We start from the raw sequence: 23,934 nt of genomic DNA, 5'->3' as shown, positions 1-23,934 counted from the left end.
TCATTTAATAGAGCAGGTAGTAGGGTATGCGACAATGATTTTGTCAGAAAACAAGTTCTGCATGCTGTTTCCACTGAAGAGTTGATTAAGAGATCATCCTACCAAAGGAAGAGAATAGATCATTTCCCACTTCTAATTTTCTAAAATTATTTTCCAATATTTACCAAGTTTCAGTATTGTATCATCTTAAAGACCTGTGCATTTCTGAACTCTTTTTCCCATTATTTAGTTAAAGTCCTTTTTGAAAAGAAAGTACTTAAAAATAAACATATTTTAACATGAAATTTTATATCATAGGTTTGTATAATAGTTATACATTTTAACATAAAAACTATATCATAAAATTTATGAATTCTACATTTTTCCACTTTGTGAAACATGGATTTATTATATAGTGAAGATCCAGTTTCTTAGAGTTGATATTTCCTCTTCTTTCATACCCTCTAATTAAATTAAGAAAACAAATCTTGTAGAGCTTAATATATAGCCTGTATCTAATAAGCTTAATTAGAAATGTTTTTACTAAGACTGGTGATACTGAAAAAACTATTTTCTTGAAAGACCCGCAAAACATATGTAATCCAAGAAACTGAGATTCCGCATGACTGATAAAGGTTTTATGGACATCTCTTGAGAGTAATTCTTTGATAATATATGTGTACTTGCTCTATCTGGAACATGGATGAGTTTTCAGTATCATTAATACAAGTCCCACCTAATAATTTCTCATAGCTTTGAAGATAATTATCAGACCGTTTACTATTGCAGATAGAATCATGGAAACTCTGCTTAGCCAAGAAGAATTTGGAAAGTTTAATAGCTTTTCTGTGCCCATGTCTATGACAACTAATGCATTATAAGTGTTTTCCTGCTCCATCATCAGATTAACACATTTAATAACTTTAGTTTTTTTTTTCAATATCACTTTCAATTTAAACCAAAGGCTGCTTAGTAGAAAGTAAGCAGTTTTCATGAGTAGTCTAACTTTTTTCTTCCAGAACTTGAAGAATCCAGGCAGAAATGCCCACCCTGCTGGTATAAATTTGCTAACCTGTGTTTGATTTGGGACTGCTGTAAACCCTGGTTAAAAGTGAAACATCTCGTCAACCTGGTCGTGATGGACCCATTTGTTGACCTGGCCATCACCATCTGCATTGTCTTAAATACACTCTTCATGGCCATGGAGCACTACCCCATGACGGAGCAGTTCAGCAGTGTGCTGTCAGTCGGCAACCTGGTAAGGCTCACTGAGGGTACCTCTTTCAATGGACTTAATGATTGACATAACGAATTTTACTCTCACACTTGATGAATATCAACTCTCAAATTAAATATGAATTTATTGGCTGAGTATACCTGGACAGAAAAAGTTTAGCTTCCCTTTATAAATAACAAAAATATATCACCAACTGAAGGAGTGCGAAAAATTCAAAGATTTTATCTACAATTTGATTTAGAATTAAATTTAAGTTGCTCATCTACTTATATAAAAAAACATGGGTGTTGCTCATCATGACCATCAGAATCGCAACCAAGCAGAAGGAAGTCAGTCCTGCAGGGGTTGTCTTGGCAACGGCTGTGCCCTCCCCCGAGCTGTTTCCCAGAGCTGTTTCCGGCAAGGGCAGGGTTTGAGGCAGGAACTAGCCCTCAGAGTGTGGACCTACTGAATCCTGGGTCGCTTTGCCAAGGGCTGCGCCTTCCCCGAGCTGTTTTCCAGAGCTGTTTGGGTGTAACATCAAGCCAGAAGCTCGACCGAGTGCAAGGAAGTCAGTCCTGCAGGGGTTTCTTGGCAACAGCTACGCCGACCCCGAGCTGTTTCCTGGAGCTGTTTCCGGTGAGGGCAGGGTTTGAAGTAGGACCCGAAACTCAGTGTGTGGACCCACTGAATCCTGGGTCGTTTGCCAAGGGCTATGCCCTCCCCAGCTGTTTCCCATGTGGCCTGAGGGAAGAACCCACCCTCAGAGCACCAGAAGCACCCAACAGTAGTCAGTCCTGGGTTACTGAGGTGGAGGCCACGGCATGGTAGAACTCTGGGTCTGGCCCAACAGGGGGCATGGCTGACCTTCAAACCAGACCCTGACAGTAGAAAGGAGGGAGCCCCATTCCCCACAGAATCCGATGTTGGATAGCTTGCTGTCAGTGGCCTGACAGCCAGGAACCCCATTTTCCTGTACCTCGGACCCTGACAGGAGGGAGGAGGGAGCCCCTTTCCTCACGGAATCGACAGGTGGACAGTTTGCTAATTGATTCCCTTTTTAAAAAAATATATTTTATTGATTTTTTATAGAGAGGAAGGGAGAGGGATAGAGAGTTAGAAACATTGATGAGAGAGAAACATCGGTCAGCTGCCTCCTGCACACTCCCCACTGGGGATGTGCCCACAACCAAGGTACATGCCCTTGACTGGAATGGAACCCGGGACCCTTGAGTCCGCAGGCCGATGCTCTATCCACTGAGCAAAACCGGTTAGGGCAAATAATTCCCTTTTAACATGCACAAATTTCGTGCACTGAGCTACTAGTTCATTAGAAAGATGATTATGAATTATGGAGGACATTGATCTATGATTTTTAAAAAATCCTGATGTATTTTTCCAAGTATTTAGAATAGATTTTTAGGACATATATACTTTGCCAAACAAATTATAAAATATGCCAAGTCAAATAATTTTATCACTTATAAATACACTTGAGGCCCGGTGCATGAAATTCATTCACAGGGGGCGGGGGCAGGGTCCCTCAGCCTGGACCTCGCTGCTTACTGCCCATCTGCTCGCTGCTCCTTAGCACTGCCATGAGCCTGGCTTCTGGCTGAGCAGCACTCCCCCTGTGGGAGTGCACTGACCACCAGGGGGCAGTTCCTGCATTCAGTGTCTTCCCCCTTGTGGTCAGTGAACTTCATAGCCACCTGTCATTTGGCCCTTCAATCGATTTGCATAGTAGGCTTTTATTATATAAGATTAAGGTGGATTCTTTGTGGTAGGAAACATCATATAGTGGTTATTATTTCTGTTTAAATTTCTTCTATAAAATTAGGAATTTATAAATGATGATTTTTGCATATATTTTTACTCTGGCTACATGATAGAGCAGGGGTGGGCAAACTTTTTGACTCGAGGGCCACAATGGGTTCTTAAACTGGACCGGAGGGCCGGAACAAAAGCATGGATGGAGTGTTTGTGTGAACTAATATAAATTCAAAGTAAACATCATTACATAAAAGGGTACGGTCTTTTTTTTTTTTAGTTTTATTCTTTTCAAACGGGCCGGATCCAGCCTGCGGGCCATAGTTTGCCCATGGCTGTGATAGAGTGATAGAAATGAAAGTAAAGTGGTCTTTACAGACAAACAAAAGGAATAAATTTATATAAAAAATATAAGAGACTTATTAAGTTCTCATGCATTTTCCACTTGATATATGAACAGATAAACAGGTTGTATACAGATATTAAATAATATATTCTAAAGTATAGTGTACAATGTTTTTAGGATCTGAAGTAACCATTGTGTTTTTTATTATAGTCCAGACTGGTCTTCACTGATCCAATGATAAAGCTAATATATGCTGACCACTTGTATTATTAGGCACTATGCTAAATGGTTTACATAAAATCCTTCTCTCTCGGTTCCCACAAATTTAGTCCTAAGGTAGATACTGTGATTGTCTGCATTTTACCACTTGGGAAACTGAACCCATGAGAAACTGACGTAGTGGTGGAAGGTGTGAACCCTGTATCACAGACTGTGAAAGCTATTTCAGAGAATATTGTAAGCTATCGCCAACAATCACAGACCTTTAGAGGAGGGAAGGACAATAACATTACCTCTTGCAAATTGTCATCTACATAGGAATCTCTTCAACATTATCTCTAAACTATGAGCAAGAGATGAAAGAAAGCTTTGTGGAGGTGAGTATTTAGAAACAACTCAAGTGGGCTTAAGCAAAAATAAAGAGAATCCATTAACTCAAGTAAGTAAAGTCAATTTGGGCATAGCTCCATATTTTAACCTGGCTAGATTCAAGTTCTCAGTCAATGTTATTGGGAGTCAGCTTCCTGCCCTAATTCTTCCCAGTATGTTTTGTTCATCTATGGCTGGGTATTCTATTGGTGACAATGTTCTACACAACCTTTATCCTACCAACGTAGGTCCTATTAGTACTTCCTAACTAATAGTTTTAACAGAAGCCTAGGAGTTGGTTATCATTGGCTGGGTTGGAGTTACATGACCATTTCGAAGCCAGTGGTGACTCTGATTCTAGGGTTAGCATGCCTATTTGGTAAAACAATAACCCTGTTTTATCACTGAAGACAGAGTAAATAAAATGAATTATGAAAAAAAAAGTAGGTCTGTGATTACCAGAAGAAGAGAAAGAAGTTGCTAGAAAGACATAGTAACAAATGGACAATTCATAGGTGGGACTAGTCTTATGTGTTAAAGAAGGTAAATTTGTATTTGAGGTGAATCATGGAGTAATGAAATATAGAGAGATAAGATACACATTCGGGTCAAGATCATATGGAATATTACCCAGGGTAAGCTATATTTTAAGTCATAAGACAAACCTTTTGAACTTAAAAAAGATAGAAATCATATAAAGTACATTTTCTGACAAAAACAGAATGAAATCAGAAATCAGTAACAGAAATAAATTTGGAAAATTTACAAATATGTGGAAATTGAAAAACATACTCCTAAGTAACTAGTGGTTTAAAGAAGAAAAAAAGGGTGTGTGTGTTGGTGATAAGAATAGATAATGGATTGTGGTGGTGGATATTCAGAAACAATCCATAATCTATCCTTACCCTTTAAGACACTAAAAAAGGAAGCAGAAACTAAACTCCATGCTAGCAGAAGAAAAGAAATAATAAAGAGTGAAAATGAATGAAATAGAGAATAGGAAAACTAGAAAAAATCAAGAAACTCAAAAGTTGATTCTTTGAAAAGACTGACAGAAATGACAAGTCTTTAGCTAGACATCTATACTAATAAAAGGGTAGTATGCTTATTAGACCAGGCATCTTTCAGACGAACTTCCAGATGTCCTTCCTGACAAAGCCGGGCCCAGGCAAAGCCGCCGCCCACAGTCCCAGGTGCCAGCACCTACGGCCCAGGAGACAGAGAAAAGCAGCCTGCCCCATGGTCCCAAGCACCAACACCTGCAGCCCAGGAGATGGAGAAAAGCTGCTTGCCCCGTGGTCCTAGGTACCTGCGGTTGGCCTGGGTGAAGCCGCCTGCCTATGGTCCCTTGTGGCTGCAGCCTGCCCGGGTGAAGCCGGACTGGGTCCTGGGTGCCTGTGGCCGGCCAGAGGGAGGGAAGCCTGGGTCCCGGGTGCAGGGCCGAGGCAGAGGTAGTTAGGGGCAATCAGGAAGGCAAGCAGGCAAATGGTTAGGAGCCAGCAGTTTTGGATTGCTAGAGGCATGTCTGACTGCTAGTTTAGGCCCGATCCCTGTGGACATCCCCCGAGGAGTCCTGGATTGGAGAGGGTGCAGGCTGGGCTGAGGGACACCCCCCCATGCATGAATTTCATGCACTGGGCCTCTAGTACAAAAATAAAAGACTTAAATCATTAAAGGGGGAATGAAGAAGGAAGAGGGAATCTCACTATAAACCTTATAGAAATAAAAAGGAGTATAAAGAATAATACAAACAATTGTATGCCAACAAATTAGATAACCTTGATAAAATGGAAAAATCCCTAGAAAGTAACAAACTACTGAAACTGACCCAAGAAGTAACAGAAAATCTGCAAAAGCCTATAACAAGTACAGATTGAATTAGTAATTTAAAAATGATATTCCTACAAAGGCAAGCCTAGGCCAAAATAGTTTTACTGGTTAATTCTACCTAATGTTTTAAGAATTAGCACGAAGCCCTGGCTAGTGTGGCTCAGTTGGTTGTACTGTTGTCTTATACACTGAAGGGTCTTGGGTTTGATTCCCATTCAGGGCACATGCCCAGATTGTGGGTTCCATCCCCATCAGAGTGTGTGCAGAAGGCAGCCAATCAATGTTTCTCTTTCTCTCTCTAAAATCTAAATTAAAAAAAAAAAATTAATACCGGTTCTTCACAAAGTGTTCCAAAAAAATAAAAAATAAAAAATTAGAAGGGAATACTTGCCAACAAAGTTGGGAATTTGAAGCAAACCAAGAAAAGAAATTGGACAAATTGGATAAATACTTTGAAATCCCAGATGACTACACTTTAGGAGTAAAAATTATGTCAGAGAACCAGAATTATTAACTAGAACAAAGAGTAAACCAAAGCAACCCTACCCTAATTAAATATAAAACCAAGGTACTGTAAGTTTCAGGTGGCCAACCTATAATTTAACTGCCTGCTAGAAAAATATCAATACTCTTCAATGGAAAATAATTGAATCAAAAATTGCTACAACACATCATCCATAGCACATATAAGATTATGTATTATGTGAAGAAATAGGTAAATATGACTCACAGTTGTGAGAAAAAACACTCAATAGAACCAGAAATGACAGAATTGATAGACTTAACAAAAAAGAATTTTAGTGGAACTATTATTAAAAGGAGATTTTAAAGGAGCTATATATGTATAAACATTTGAAAGGAAAAAAATAATCACAAAGAATAAACAGATAGAGTGTTTATATAAACACTAGTGGCCTAGTACATGAAATTTGTACAGGGGGGTTGTCCCTCAGCCCGGCCTGTACCCTCTCCAATCTGGGATCCCTTGGGGGATGTCTGACTGCCCCTCAGGCCTAAACCAGCAGTTGGACATCCCTTTCACAATCCAGGACTGCTGGCTCCTAACTGCTCACCTGCCTGCCTGCCTGATTGCCCCTAACCACTCTGCCTGCCAACCTTCTCACCCCAAACTGGCCCCCCCTACCAGACTGATCGCCCCCAACTGCCTCCTACTGCTGGCCTGCTGGCCCCCAACTGCCCCACACTGCTGGCCTGCTCGTCCCCAACTGGCCACCCCTGCCAGCCTGCTCACCCCCAACTCCCCCCCCCCCACCCACCGACCTTACCACACCCAACTGCCCTCCTCTCCTGGCCTGATCGCTCCTAACCGCCTCTGCCTCGGCTCCACCACCATGGCTTTGTCTGGTAGGACATATGGAAGGTCTCCTGGTCTAATTAGTATATTACCCTTTTATTCGTATAAATAGAGGCCTGGTTCATGGGTGGGAGCCAGCTGGTCTGCCCTGAAGGGGGTCCCGGATCAGGGTAGGGGTTCCCTTGGGGGGCAGGGCCGGCCTGGGTGAGGGGCCTGGGGTGGTTTGCAGGCTGGCCATGCCCCTATCGGGGTAGGGGTCCCCACTGGGGGCCATGCCTGCCTGGGCAAGGGGCTGAGGGCCGTTTTAGGCTGGCCACACACTCTTTGGGGTGGGGGTCCCTGCTCGGGGGTGTGGCTGGCCTGGGCAAGGGGCTGATGACCACTTGTAGGCTTGCCATGCCCCCATCAAGGTGAGTGTCCCCGCTAGAGGGCATGGCTGGCCTGGGCAAGGGGCTGAGGGCTATTTATAGGCAGCCACACCCCCATTGGGGTGAGGGTCCCTGCTGGGGGTGGGATGGGCCTGGACAAGGGGCTGAGGGCTGTTTGCAGGCTGGCCATGCCCCCATAAGGGTGAGAGTCCCTGTGGGGGGCACGCTGGCCTGGGTGAGGGCCGTTTGTTCAGAATGACGTCTGGAAGATCTCCGGAAGGTCTCCAGTCTAATTAGTATATTACTCTTTTATTTGTATAAATATAAAAATAAAAACTATAAAAAGCAATCATTTTAGAACTGAAAAGTACAAATTCTAAAATGAAAAACTCACTGGATGTTTAACCAGTGCACTGGGTTCCTGGGAACTCACACGATAGAAATCAAGAGTGTAACCACAGAATCAGGATTCAGGCAAAGGTTTATTAAATAGATTGTGCTCACAAGGGAAACAGTGTCCAATGGGGAAATAAATGGCTGCTGCTTCCAGAACAAAAGCTGGGAACAGTTTTAAAAGGCAGGAGCCTGAAGTCTAATATTTAGAGGCAGGGGCTCTTTGGCACCTGTGCAGTGGAACTACATGCTTCTTCCTACATGGACTGTCTCATTAGCATGTTAAATATCCACCCAGGTGTGTGTTTTACTGTTGTAATGAGGGTAAGGTCACCAAGCAGTCATTCTGGTCCTTAACTGTGTCTGCACTAAGGTTGAGAAATTCCCTTTGCCTGATAAAGTGGTACTTGGTGCAGCTTTGTCTGGTGCTAATTAAGTACAAGGTTTGAGGGGCAACTGACAGAAATTACAACTTTTCTAGGAGAAGCACAGCTTGTCAGAAGAAAGTCTTGTTAAACTTAATGCAAATCAATAGAAATTATCTAATTTGAACAGCAGAAAAAAATGAAAGAAAAAATAAATTTGAGTCTCACTAATCTGTAGAATACTATCGAGTGGCCTAATCTATATATATAAAAGGCTAATATGCTAAGTGTCAGACCATCCGACCGGTCACTCTGACACACACACACCACCAGGAGACAGATGCTCAATGCAGGAGCTGCCGTGACACACACTGGCCATTTACAGAGAAATTATGGACTTAGCGCCCACCAAGCAACACTCGGCTTCTCACAAGTGGGACACAGGCTCCACCATTACCCTGAAGCAACAACCCACCAAATCACAGCTGATGTTGCCAAGACCCTATGGTTTAAAATGCTCCCATAGCCCAGCCCCGCCCAGAAACAGTGGCTGTAGGTGCTGGGTAATGACATCATTTAGCAACCCCTAGCCTCTTCTCCCTAGGGACTAGCCTCCTTACAGTTTCTTCAACCCAGGAACATGACTTGCTTTATAGCCAGGTGCAAACACTTTACACTTTAACCAAACGTCTGTGAAGCATTTTCTCATGCCTCATCTTATTTGATCCTCACAGAAGTCCTGGAGTAGGTAGATAGGAGACTTGGTGGAATCCTATTTTCTTTTCATTAGCTGGAAAATGGAGATTTAGAAAGCTTAGAAACTTGACCCAACTGAAAAGAACTAATAAATGGTGAACCTTGAAAATGACTTCAGGTTTTCTCACTGTGCAGAATATAAATCAAACACTTAAAATACAGTTAAATATTTTACCCTTTGTTCTCCCTGTGTGATCTACAATAATAATCTGCTTCATGTTGATATTTACCACTGTTTGTGTTGCTGACAATTACCTGAAAGAGAAGTTGCAATGCTTCACTGGACTGGAAAAAAAATTAGCTAAATCAGAAAGCAGGTCTAATTAAGCAAGCTGATTCTACATATATAAAAGGCTAAGTTGACTCACACATGCACGATACATATGAAACTCTCACTGACGCCAATCGCACACATGTGGTTGACACTTCCGTTATAGAGAAAGGGCGAATAGCTATATTAAAATATTTCTTCTAATTAATTCCCTTTCAATGTGCACAAATTCATGCACCTGGCCACTAGTATTTGTATAAGGGAGATCCAGAAGGAGAAAAGAGAGAGAGTATGGAAGAAAACAAATATTTGAAGAAATAATGGACAATTTTTTTTTCCATTGAAAAAATATTAACTTAGACATCTTAATAGCAAATTATAAAATTTCAGTGAACATCAACAAGAATAAATATAAAGCAAAATACATTGAACACAGCTCAGTCAAGCTACTGAAAAGAAACTTTCAAACAGCCAGAAGACAAATACTTTAAACAGTTATGTACCACATTTCAGCCATAGACAGACCACAATGGAAGTCCCATCTACACTAATAAAAGACAAACATGTAAATTGACCATACCTTTGCTACCCCTTAAGCCACACCCACCAGCCAATCAGAGAAACTACATGCAAATTAACCCAACCAAGTTGGCAACTGGCAGCCACAGAGCTGGAGCAAGCAGGAGGCTTGCTTGCTCCAGTGATGGAGGAAGTCAAGCTTCCCTGCCTGCCGCAGCCAGCTCTGAGCTCCACTGAAAACAACAAAGTTTCAAGTATAGAAGGTAAATAAACCCCAGATACCTGCTTTGAGCCAGCCGTGGCCACGGAGCTGGAGCGAGCAGGGGTGGGTTGCCCCTGGCAATGGAGGAAGCCAAGCTTTCCACAGGCCTCCTCTAAAGGCAACAAAGTTTCAATTATAGAAGGTAAATAAATCCCAGGATAAAATAAAAATTAAAAAAAGGAGAGGCTGGGAGCTTACATTGCCAGGGGGCTTGGCCAGCCTGAAAATGGCCCTTAGCCCCTCACATAGACTGGCCAGGCACCCCAGTGGGGACCCCCACCCTAAAGAGGGTGTGGCCAGCATGAAAACAGCCATCAGCCCCTCACCCAGGCTGGCCAAACCCCCATGGGGTGAGTGTCCCCACTGGAGTGGACATCCTCCGAGGGGTCCCACACTGCAAGAGGGCATAGGCCGGGCTGAGGGACTCCCCGAGTGCACAAATGTGCACTGGGCCTCTAGTAAGATTATAATGGAGCTGAACTATTCCTATCACCTGATGATGTCATAGTTATAGTATTGTCATAGCACATTAGATTACATTACACAAATACCACTCTGTTTCAATTGCCAACAGTATTCAATATAATGATATGCTGAGTAGGTTTGTAGCCTAAGAGCTGTAGGGAAACTGAATTTGTGACACAGAAATATGTCTCTCTTGCATAAGGATTATTTTATTTTAAACTGGTTAATTTTAAGAAGCAGTAGACAGAGGGAGCTCTATAGATGAAATAGAACCCTTTGCAAAAGATAATTATATTTGTAAAAGAAATTTCCATCTGTAAGGGTGCCTCCCTGCTATACCAAGAAGAAGGGATGATCTTATCTCTAGAAATTCTTATCAATGCAGATGCAGGACTTAAATTTGCATAACAACCTTATCCCTGTTTACTGTGCTTTTCCTGGTAACCCTTCATAACTGACTCTCCTGACCCCCAACATCCTCTTTTGTCTCTAGCTGCAGATGATATTTAAGGTGGTGGCTTCAGCCATTTTGGTTTCCCTGGATGTCCTATGTATACGTGCTATTAAACATTTGTTTTTGTTTTTTTTTTTATCCTGTTAATTTCTTTTATTACAGGAATGTCTGAGCCAAGAACCTAGAGGGTAGAGGAAAAATGTATTTCTCCCCTACAGAGCAATAGGCTATAATATACAGCCTGGATGTGTATGTAGTAGGCTGTATCGCTAGGTTTTTGTAAGTGCACTTTTTGAGGTTCACACAACAACAAAATTGCCTTAGGACACATTTCTCAGAATGCATGCTTGTCCTTAAGCAGTACATAACTGTAATACGCAAGAGACTAACATCTCACTGGAAACAATTAAGGCCCTAAGAAAGCAGCCTGATGAAAGAAAGAAAAAAGATAAAACATTAATTTTAAAGAAAGGGCATTTCATTTTATCTTTATATTTCATATGTATATGGATCTTTTAAAACTAAGAAACAACATATCAATTGATACAGTTGTACAGAAAGAAAATGGAGAATGGAAAATATTGCTTCTAGTGGCTGGGCATTATTAATTTTTATTTAAAAATTTTTTTTTTAGCATTTTTACCATCTGAAGGGTGAGTGGTGACCATGTTTATTACATACGGTTGTTAAGTGCATTCTTAGCACTTAACAACCCTGTGGGGCCATGGGAGAAAACCAACTACTAGGCAATCATTTGGCGAGTTTTTGGAAGGTTAGAGAGATCAAAGGCAGAGTCAGGCAGTTGACCACAATGAGTGAGCTGAGCCTTTCATATAAGAATGTAAAAATAAGAATGTTAACTTTATTATCTTAACTCATGTGCTCTTCATCACTTGATAAACCTTAAATATAGTAAACAAATATTGATTTGAATACAATCCATTTGAGGGAATAGTTTGCTGGACTTAAACCGATTTTTAAAATACAGAATTATGATTTCTTAGTGGTAAATTACTCAATAATTATTTATGTTTTTAAGATTACTCACCCATGTAATAAACATTTCTCATTTAGGTCTTCACTGGGATCTTCACCGCAGAAATGTTTCTCAAGATCATTGCCATGGATCCCTATTATTACTTTCAGGAAGGCTGGAATATTTTTGATGGTTTCATCGTGAGCCTTAGTTTAATGGAACTTGGTTTGGCAAATGTGGAAGGATTGTCAGTTCTTCGATCATTTCGGCTGGTAAATTAATTGGGGGTATCCATAATATTATTCTAATTAATTTAATTTGTTTTCACCCTTTCTAGTAACCATTATGATATTTTACATAGTCACAATATTATTTGAATACATTTGAAAAACAAACCAGATTGCTCCAATCAACTGAGCCACGATTAGTCTCAAGACAGTGTTCTGAAGTCTTTAGAATTTTCCTTACCACTTTCAAATTTCACATTTGAGTTGAGATCTTAGAGCTGTGGTCTTTTTCCCCAGCCTTTTTCCCCAGTTTAGCAAATCGTTGTGATAATGTGATGCAGTTTAAGGAAATGGGAAGCAAAATATCATTAGCATCTTGCTTAGAATGTCAGGCATTTTTGCATTAATTATCCTCTGGGAATAAATTAAACATTATGGTATTTATATTTGATCCTTTGAGTCACTTAGATGCCATTAAATAATGCACTACCACTGGCCTGACATTTGTTGGAGCATCAGAAATAAAATGTTGCTGCCGTTTAACCATAAATGGTATTTTAGAGGCTTCTATGAGCTAAAACAACCAATGAGTCAGGCACAGTGGTGGAGAGCCATTTACACACTCTAATGAGTTGTTGATTAATTAAATCACTGAAGACATAAAGGTTGACAAAATGCAGCTTTTACTTAAGACAAAGTATTTCTTCTTTGAATATAATAAATCTTTAAAATACAGCTTAATATTACAGTAAGCTAAAGACACAGCAATATATTTTTTAAATTAGTTTTTTTCTCTTGTACATTATGTAATTTGTTTGAATTTTACCTGCATCTTTGCATTTTAGCATATTTTAAGTACACTGAAAAAATATATCCACTTCAAGTTTTTAAATATTGAGAGCTTCTACTTCTCTGAAACAGTTAATTACCATTAAATCTTAAATACCTCAGTTCCTTACAAAAAAAAACAAAACAAAAGGAGTATTACATGTGCTTATGTAAGATTATGGGGAATTTGGTGTATCTATTTCCAAATGAATAGTGCCCCATGATAGAAAAATAAGCTGATAACATTTGCTAGATAATAGTTTGACACACAAATAATTCATCACCCTATAATTGAGACATTGGAGATTTTCCACATAAATAGATTTATAGATTCTTTAGAAGACAGGACAGTAACAGCTTTCTTGATTTTGTTTCCAGCTCCGAGTTTTCAAGTTGGCAAAATCCTGGCCCACCCTGAACATGCTCATTAAGATCATCGGCAATTCAGTGGGGGCTCTGGGTAACCTCACCTTGGTATTGGCCATCATCGTCTTCATTTTTGCCGTAGTTGGCATGCAGCTTTTTGGTAAGAGCTACAAAGAATGTGTCTGCAAGATCTCCAATGACTGTGAACTTCCACGCTGGCACATGCATGACTTCTTCCACTCCTTCCTGATTGTGTTCCGCGTGCTGTGTGGAGAGTGGATAGAGACCATGTGGGACTGCATGGAGGTCGCTGGCCAAACCATGTGCCTTACTGTCTTCATGATGGTCATGGTCATTGGAAACCTAGTGGTATGTAAAAACAGTTTTCTCATTTTCAGTCAAATATAATGTAACCATATATAAAACTATCTTCAACTGAGGAATGTTTTATATGTTGTTTTTTGTATCAAGGCCAGTTCCAATTCTCAATTATTCATTATTTCAGGAGCTAGGTATAGTTTACACTATTGAAATCCACGTATTTGTATTTTTATTTTTTCTTTATTGATTAAGGTATTGCATATGTGTCCTTATTCCCCCATTTCCCCCCCCCTCCCCCCACTCATGCACTCCCCTCTGGTGTCTGTGTCCATTGGTTAGGCTTATATGCATGCATACAGGTCCTTTGGTTGATCTCTCCCCCTTATCTCACCCTCCCCTACCTTCCCTCTGAGGTTTAATGGTCTGATCAATGCTTCTCTGTCTCTGGATCTGTTTTTGTTCATCAGTTTATGTTGTTTATTATATTACACAAATGAGTGAGATCATGTGATATTTATCTTTCTCCAACTGACTTATTTCGCTTGGCATAATGCTCTCTTGGTCTATTCATGCTGTTGCAGATGGTAGAAATTCCTTTTTTACAGCAGTGTAGTATTCCATTATGTAGATGTATCACAGTTTTTTAATCCATTCATCTGCTGATGGGCACTTAGGCTGTTTCCAAATCTTAGCTATTGCAAATTGTGCTTCTATGAACATAGGGGTGCATATATCCTTTCTGATTGGTGTTTCTAGTTTCTTGGGATATATTCCTAGGAGTGGGATCACACATAAGTATTTTTAGAAGTGTTTTAATTATTATTTTTTCTTATTGAGGTATAATTGACATATATAACATAATTTTTTTTCACGTCATATGGGTAATGTGCTGATGTAACAAGGTTTCAGAGAGGCATATCTCACACAAGAGCATCAACACCCAATCATCACGTTTATGACCTACAAAAGGATCTATAACTAACTCTTAAGATACGTTTTGAGTCTAAGTTGTTCTTCATCACTAAAACCTCCTATTAGTCATGGAGAAGGCCATTTCTGGTTTTTATTTTTCAGTTCTTATGCTAAAGCATGGAAGGGTTACTAAGAACAGCCACTCGTTTCATTTATAAATACTAACAACGGTATTACTTGAAGTGTTTCAGATTTGAGTTTTCCACAAATTGGAGTTAAAAAAAAAATAAGTGACCCTCTCAGTCCATTAAGAGTACATGAAGTTTTGGGTGCCTAAAACTAGAGTATGAGCAAGTAACATTGACTCAACAATCACTTACTATCATGTCTCTGTAAAATGAACCATGCCCAGCACCTCTGTACTGAGTCCTGGATGCATGGGAAAGATGATGGGAAAATAAATATGGCGCAGTGATAATACATTTACTCGAACAGAAGTAAAAATAGGAAGTCTCTAATACATGTCAAAGATATAAAAGCAAAGTGCCATATGTCAAGTTCTCAAAATGACAAGGAAGGTTTTGTCAAGGAATTTGGACTTGAAATATCTTTAATTGAGGTGTAAGTTTTAACTTGGTAGGAAGAAATGTTGACATATCTATTTTGAGTTGTCCAGACATAATAGCTCCCCAAAATTTTACATGAATCAAGATATGTTAATATTCTTTTCCCACACTCATACCATGAGGCCTATTGTTGGAAATGAGACTTACAAACTAATTACTGATCTTATTCATGGAAATACCTTTATTCCACAATCTTAAACTCAATGTTAGCATCACCATTATTTTACAGTAAGCATTCATTTGTAATGTTTTCAACCATTGTATAAATATAGTGGTCATGATTTTCTGAGTCAAAAAATAAATAATCTGTTTTTTTATCTAGTAAAAGGTATATATTTTTTCCTAATTTGGCAAGTTATCTAGGCAGAAAAATTTGTATAATTACATAAAAATTAAAGCATATTTAAATATATTAGAATTACATTTGGTTTTAAAAATAAAATTATAATAAATTATTATTGTCTTAAAAAATTCAGGTTACATGAGCAAAATTGCATCCCAATTAAAACTTTTTTTTTCTTTTTCACTGTACTATTATCTACATAACTAATATTTCTCTTTTTGAATGAAACTTAATATATATGTGAATATATATATATATATATATATATTATGCAACAATGGTTTCAGTAATTTTGTAATGACTAAAAAGGAAATGTTAATAGCATCATTTTATATTAGCCAGGTATTTATTTCATTCACTTTTTTTCCTTAGGATAGTTGATTATGAGCTAGAAAAAAAATTAAGTTTATGAAAAAATTAAGTTTAAGAATAATTTTGGAAAACTTAAAGTCAAGAACCATTGAAATGACAGAATGTTTTGATCACCTAATTTCCTATTGTATTTTAGGTTCTGAACCTCTTCCTGGCCTTGCTTTTGAGTTCATTCAGTTCTGACAACCTTGCTGCCACTGATGATGATAATGAAATGAACAATCTCCAGATTGCTGTGGGAAGGATGCAGAGAGGAATTGATTATGTTAAAAGAAAAGTACATGAATTTATTCAGAAAGCCATTGTTAGAAAGCAGAAAGCTTTAGATGAGATTAAACCTCTTGAAGATCTGAATAACAAAAAAGACAGCTGTATTTCCAACCATACCACCGTAGAAATAGGCAAAGATCTCAATTATCTCAAAGATGGGAATGGAACTACCAGTGGCATAGGCAGCAGTGTAGAAAAATATGTCGTGGATGAAAGTGATTACATGTCATTCATAAACAACCCCAGCCTCACTGTGACTGTACCAATTGCTGTTGGAGAATCTGACTTTGAAAATTTAAATACTGAAGAATTCAGCAGCGAGTCAGATATGGAGGAAAGCAAAGAGGTAGGAGATTTTAAATAAGAAGATATTTTGGTATTAAGCTTTAAAATATCAAACTATTTAAAATTATGTTTTCTTTCAGTAAGAAAATAGGAAATATCAATTGTTACATTTTCTATGGCAAATTGGTGATAAATCAATGATATATTAAAACATAGCTAGACAAGTAATCTGCTGACTAATTTTCAAGTATTTACTATTTTGAATTATTGATAATATTAAAAATCAGATTAATATGAATTTTTCTAAGTATTGAAATATAAATTTAGATTTGTAAAAATGCCTCAGATTATCCACTTTCTTCCTTATAATTCTCCCAAAATGATTTTTTATATGTATCAAAAATACTTGTCAAGAAGGTAAGTTCCAATTCTGATTTTGCTATATTCTTGGCTCTTAGGAAATACTTCATAAAATGTGATTTTTATTTAGTTTGCACAAGCATATTTATTCATGAAAAATCTGATTGGAATCTTGGCTTGATATTAACATATACTTTCATATTTTGTGAAGTAAATAATTTTTTAAGGAAGTGAAGATATTGAGGAGGAATCACACTGAAAAATATTTGTAACTCTATTGAGCCCAGTGCCTGCATAATATTTTATAGAATGTAAAATTGTGCATTTAATAACTACAATAAGAGTCTTGGTAGTTTAAAGTATTTTTTGGTTTACCACAAGTATGAGTATCAGAGTATGTTTTTGTTTGCTTATAGGTTAATATGTGCAGAGTTGGGGTAAAGAGAAAAAGAATTGAAATCCTCAATATTTGTTTACCTATACAAAAATATGGATGGCTTTCCCAGTAACAAAAGCTTGCATAAATAAATAAAAATACCAACCAACACCAAAGATTTATCTTTATTTGTCACTTGAATTGATTGGCAGGGAAAATAAAGACCTCTTTTACTGTTCTCATTCTAAGAAAGATAGATGATTTGGGGGAATTTGAAGCATTAAAGTATAAAATTTAAGTAGTGGAACAAAGTATAATTAGGAATCAGTTAACAAAAATTATTAACAAAAATATATTTCTAAGAAGGGAACTTTAGATATTTCAGTCAGTATTCCCATATGTATTCCATAAAATTACTAAAGAATATGCCATTTTCTATTCTTTCTTGTTTGTAAGATAAATAGTATTACTAATGCAATAATTAGGTAGAAGTAGATGTTAGCATAAATTCAAGGGAATTTTAAATATAGGTATTAAAATTACATATAAGTAACAAAGTTATAGCTACTAGTTTCACAGAATAGTGATGAAATTCAAGGGAAATAGTTTAAAACCTTATAGCCCAGGGCAAAGAATCACTGTAGTTAGTTGAAGTGAAATGTTTCCTAATAAGACCATTATTTTAAGATTGAATATCTTAAGATATGGTTAATAAAATTTCGGATAAGCATAGTTGGTTGGTCTATGCTGAAATGGTAGGGCCTAATTTCTGGTATTTTATATCATTAGAAGCTGAAGTCAGTGGTTAGAAAATAAAAGTGGGTCATTACATTTTAATATCTATTCCCCTCTTATTGTTTTGACATTATTCCTAACAGTTAATATTTCCCTTATAGAAAGGGAAGTCAATTTTTATTTTTATGTATGCTTAGAGTCTTAGATAAACTACGAATGAATTATAAATAATCAAACGTTTTAGCCCTCAGTCAGATTAAGCTTTTGGCTAAGTTTGAGTAATTTTTGAAGTGTAGATAACTTGACATCCAGTCTTCTTCATTCAGAAATTTTAAAGCCTCAACCTTCCCCAAAAGAACATGTATTGTGCCTCACCTCAAAGAATTAGGTTTGACATTAGAGGAGCATCCAGTAAGCTGGGGATTATAGCAGGAAAATCCAAACTGTCTTCCCAATTTTTTCCTGTTATCATTAAATTTGTCATTTGTTTTCTGTATGAGTTAAGTACTCCAAAATAATATATATGACCTCAGTACTTTGGAATTGGAGGCAGACAACTGATCTTCCCATTGTAAATAAAATTATTTTATTGCTTCAGCTATGGAGTCCTTCCCACCATAGAGATTATTACCTGGGTGTTAAAATGCATTATTTGGAGAATTTTTCAATTATGGATTCATCTCAAACTTCCTAAATATAAACTCATAAATGAATAAAAGATTATGTAATGGTTTAGGTAGGGAATATGTGCAGGCTTTAATCTTTTGGTATTTAATGTGGTAGGTCTAACACTAGAAAACAAAAGAGAATTGAAACAATCCAAATACTCCCACCTGAAATGTCTGATTTAGTGTTCTGTCTTCAAGTTATTTTTATCTTGTCCTTTTCTTAGCTGGTGGGATGGGATCATGCTGTTCAATATTGCATGTAGAGTTGTAAGAAATGGTTTGAGGCTTATTGATATTCTTTTCTAAGTGGTTAAAAATATTAAAGGGAAAAATGGAGCACTTTTTAATTTTTGGAATGCCTACGTGATTTCCTTTTTATAGGGCAGATTAACCAAGTGGGCTAGAGGCTGTTTAGGTGCTTGAACTAAATACTCTTCTATTTTGTCTTTGCCAAATTTGCGTGATTCTTTGATAGTTCCTTAGATTCTCTAGAGCATATCATTTTAAACTCATCATGATCATGCATGCTTTAACTCCTATGTTACTTTTACTATATTTAATGTGATTCCTTTTACACTTTGTGATTTTTGAATGATTGATTTTTCTCAAGAGTTTTAATAATGTTGAAAGCATGCTTGATTTTTCAAAGTGAAATTTACTAGTGCAATCTGGTGACCTTCACTGCTTACCATTCTTACCTCTCACAGGAGTAAAATCGAGCTGGAGCCATCAAGAACGCAGCGCTGGTGTTTTTTAACCAGCCAGAGGCTCGTGCCACCACTTTTACCCAGGTTACCCAAGCAAGTTGTACATATATAAATAGAATCAGTTTCTAAATGAATTTTGACTGGCCTGCATGTTACTCAGCTACATTCCTTGCCCATCCATTGGCAGTAAAATAAAAACATGCACAGCTTGCTCTTATGCTGGTCAGGCAAGTCTGGCACCCCAACTTTTAAAAAATGATTTAGCTGCTAGTTTCCTTACATAGATTTTTAATGGAAATTATGCTCAGTGTAAAGTATAAGTGCATGCCTTTATGGATTATTTAATTTCCATTTAACGTTACAGAGTTTTTAACATGCTGAGGGCCTAAAGGAGAAATGTAGGTGCTCTTTGAAAGACTTACAGAAAAGCTTTCTGTTGCCATCCCCCCCTCTGTTAAATTTATTTTTCAATTACCTTTTTTTAATATAGCCTCAATGAGTGTGCTTGGTTGGTAATTATTTTTGTTCAGTATCATATTAAGTTTTTCTGAAGGGTAGTGTGCAAATTAAAGCAATCCTTTATACATGTGCAAACTTCCTGAAGGATGCCTTTATGTTATAATAATGTAAATGAATGGGAATGTTTATGTTTTGGCTGCTATCAGCATGGGTATAATTTTTATCTGCTTAATTTTAGAGAAAATAGCATTGCTTTATTTAGCAATTGACCAAAAGTATTTTGCATTTAGAGTATGATCGCCTGGAGATTCTGTTGTTTACCCCTAAAAACTCCTAAGACTGAAAAAAAAAGAAATATTTTTTTATACAAAAAAAAGACAGTCTTAAAGGTGGTATTTTCAGAAAGAAAATAGATCTGAAATCCACTTTCTTTATCCTATTGTTCCTCAGTCCTTTGTGTTTTTGTCTCTCCTCTATTGTATCCAGACCTGCTGGGAAATTTTCTCCAGAAAAATATTATTTAAATATGTCATGCAGACTCCTATACAAGGGAAAAAAAAATCATTGTGAGCTCTTGTTTCGATTTTTTTAAAGATTATTAGTTTGTCACTTAGATGTGGTTTCCTCTCCTTCTGTCATCAAAACTATGAAACAACCCTACCACAAGCATATCTGCTTATTTGGAAGGAGAAACGATTGTGCCTTTCTTGTAGCATTCTCTTATCCTTTAGAACAAAATATTCAGTCACTGGCACTCTAGATTCCATAAAAGGTGATGCCTCATATATTGGAGGAATGATATTTAAAATGAGACCTTAGAAGTATCATTGCTCATGATTTAACACATATACTTAGGGACTAGAAATACTTTTTCCTATTATGTAATAATTCTTCAGAAAAAGCATGACTCTTTAGGATAATGGCTTGTTTTTCTCAGTTTCTTGAAAAAAGTCAAGGTTAGTTTCCTTATTCTCTGAGTATCCCATCTGTGGTGTGCCTTTGTTGAGAGGTAAATGGGGAAAAGCAGATTTGGCTGCAGTAAGTATAGAATACAAACCAAATATGAACTGATTTAAATTGACTTTATTTATTCTCAACTCTCACATTATAGTTTCCAACCTTTTTAATCAGTCTCTGATCCTCCCTTAGGAAACATGTCAGTTTTCTAAAAGAGTATATGTACATACTTGTTACCGACTGGGGCTACCTGCTGGGAACTCGGTTCTTTTCATCCACACAGAAAAGATTTTAAGGTCAACGAAAATGAAAGTAAAGCAAAATGGGGTTTATTGAAGATACATTACAAAGGAGGCACATGCCAGGAGAGAGAGAGAGAGAGAGAGAGAGAGAGAGAGAGAGAGAGATAGAGAGAGAGAGAGAGAGAGAGAGAGAGAGAGAGAGAGAGATTGGCCTTGAATTTCTGGGTTTAAAATGGAGGTTTTCTGGGTGAATCCTTTCATTTGTATTCAGGGATGATTGCCAGAAACTATCTTTCTTCTGGGCATGCCCTTACCCATAATGCATACAGAAAAACGCATAGGGGTGAGGGGTGAAAACCGAAATGCAAGTTTTTATTATAATTACTCCAGGCCTTAGTAAGGTCACATTGTCATTGAGGTCATGTCGGTTTTCCTCTGAGCTTGCGCCAAGAAGCAGCTGGCTGCCAACTGCCAGTGGCAGTCTGAAGGCAATGTTGGTCCGACCCTAGTTCAGGATCCCAGGCAGGCCTCACAGCAGCCGCTCATGTCTAACATACTGAATTCTAATACTTAAGAGGTGTGTGTGTGGGGCGGGGGGGAGGGGGAGCGGGGCGGGGGGTAGGGGGGATGTATATGGAAGGTTTGGGTAAGCAATGGTGGGATGAGTTCAATACATCTATGATTTTATCCTGGAGAATGTGTAGTTCTCAAAGGGAAGTTTTCCAGTGGGATAGTGAGGAAGGGAGAAAGAAAGCTCTAAACAGCCCGTAAAACAAAATGAGTAAATATGTGTGTTTTGGGGGCACTGGTACTCTGCTGAAGGATAGGCCATAAAGGTGCCTTTTGCCATCCGAAGAAAGAGATTTAAGATCCTGAGATTCATAGGTCAGAAAATTTTGTAATGTATTCATTATAAAGAATAAAGTATTTTCTGGATATTGTAGTACATTAATAATGATACTTTTGATTTTTTTCCAACTCCCTTATTAAGAAGGTAACAAGGACTAAAGTGTAGTACTAAAGTGTAACTTTGGCCTTAAGCCTGTCCCAAAGCAAGCAAGACCAACACTTTCATTGTTCCAGTGTTAAGATTTTTCATGTAAAATGACCCAGAGCTGCCTTTAAGTACAGATTAGCACTAGGATCCACGTGGGACAAAGGATTGCCATTCTTAAAGACCAAAATGTTAGTTAGATATGGAATACTTGATTTAATCTATACTTGAATGATCCTTTTTTAAAAAAAATATTATTTTATTGACTCAGATTAGAATATACTAGTCTTTTTTTCTAAATTATATACAATGTTTACTAATTGAATTTTTAAAAAAGAGCTGCATAACGAGAAACATGTGTGCTTATGAAAATCTTAATAGGAAGTGAAGTTTTCTCTCTCTTTTTCTATTTGATTAATTATTTTTATAAATACTTATACTTTCTGAAAGAAGGACAATTATTTTGGCACATTGATGTTTAATAATAATTTATCAATGATGTAGAAAGCAAAAGAATTATATGTTTAAAAATACAAACTGAATATTTGTGTCTTCACATTTATTTATTAGATCACTAAGCAAAATATGGTTTTGCTCTGCTTAACTCCTAAAACTGGAATTTCCCAGCTCTTAGAAGAATCCAGGTTTTAAATAATATGAGCCCTATAATGAAGTTTGCACTTTAAAAATGTTTAATATTTACATTTAAAAGTAAATGATTGCCAGTGCTATTATTCATAGCAAATAAAAATTTGCTATTCCTGTTTGGTATCTTAACTATCCTGACATTGGATTCGTATTTTGTTAAAGTTTAATGAGGTAAGGGTTATGCTAACAATATCATTCAGCCTACTTGTTTCCCAATAAATAAGCTCAGACAATAAAAAGATAACCTATCCATCTAAATTTAGCAAGGAGAAGTAGAACATGTCAAGTACAGAACTTGAAACTATAGAACTGGTTTTATTTCTAGACAGTTAATATTTTGGTCTCTTGCTCATATAGCATTTTGTAGTGAACTATGCATAGACTGAAGTATGACAAGCAGTCCTTATTTGAAAATTCTTTTTTAGGTGTATGAGGACTAATAGTTCCATATAATGATGTGTGTGAAGTTGCACTGTAGTTAGGATTGATTGTAATTATGACCTTTTCTGGAGCTGAAGATTTTTATAGTCTTAGATTCATTTGGCTTTCATAGGTGCCTTACAGATTTTAACTTTTAGTCAACATATTTTGTATAATTATGATATTTATCTCAGGTGATTTAAGAAAGTCATTGAATTGAGGTTATCTAGAAAGATTTTATAAGTCAGAATTTCAAAATATAAATATAACCTGAACTAATACTACGTTCATGATCATGAGAGATGATAATTGACAATATTATGAGAACTATTTTAAACTTACAATGTTTGATTACATGTAAAGTCTACTAAATGTTTTAAATAGATAAACATTGGGTTTACCTCTGAATCTTCAAAGAAATTCTCTAAGGAAAAATGGGGTACAGAAGATCTAGAGTCCAACTACTGACTCATTATGACTTTTGAGAAGGTGATTTAAAGCTCCATTTCCTTCTCTAAATAGACACTGGCATGGTTGATGTTGAGGATGAATGTGCAGCCCAGATTCTTCATTTGTCAACCAAGTAAAGCTATTCAAGTAATTCATGAGAGAGGTAGGTCCTGTATTGTTCCACATCAGAGAGAAGATGGAGAAGGATGAGCGTTCCTCTTCTTCAAGAGGTTCCATTCACTTGCTGGGACTGTAGATCCTTGTACACAGAGTGAAAAGAGAGAAAACATTGTCAGTGTCAGTTTTCCTGACTCCAGAGTTAAACTACAGTTTGCTTTGCAGACTCATCTCAGGAATGAATAATTGGGAGCCTGGTGTTGAGACAGCACTCCTCATTCTAAGAGTTGTTGGTCATTACACAGTTTAGAATCTTGCAGGATTTGTGTTACTCTGAACTTTAAGTCAGAATATTATTTGTATGCATTTGAATATGAA

The 23,934-nt window shown here is 37.3% G+C and overlaps 1 protein-coding gene across 1 annotated transcript in view; it reads left to right on the top strand.

The window, feature by feature from the left end:
• The window catches only part of SCN2A (sodium voltage-gated channel alpha subunit 2), a 95,233-nt gene that overhangs the window by 32,764 nt on the left and 38,535 nt on the right, over positions 1-23,934 (top strand). Inside the window, exons 14-17 of the mRNA XM_081096283.1 lie at positions 999-1,237; positions 11,972-12,145; positions 13,307-13,663; positions 16,005-16,484. Of these exons, the coding sequence (XP_080952409.1) occupies positions 999-1,237; positions 11,972-12,145; positions 13,307-13,663; positions 16,005-16,484 (1,250 nt within the window). The remainder of the gene's footprint in view (positions 1-998; positions 1,238-11,971; positions 12,146-13,306; positions 13,664-16,004; positions 16,485-23,934) is intronic.

Source organism: Myotis nattereri (genome assembly GCF_964212035.1).
Source record: "Myotis nattereri genome assembly, chromosome: 7".
NCBI classification, from domain to species: Eukaryota; Metazoa; Chordata; class Mammalia; order Chiroptera; family Vespertilionidae; genus Myotis; species Myotis nattereri.
Note: the sequence above shows the minus strand (reverse complement) of the source record. Positions and strands in the feature narration are given on the sequence as shown.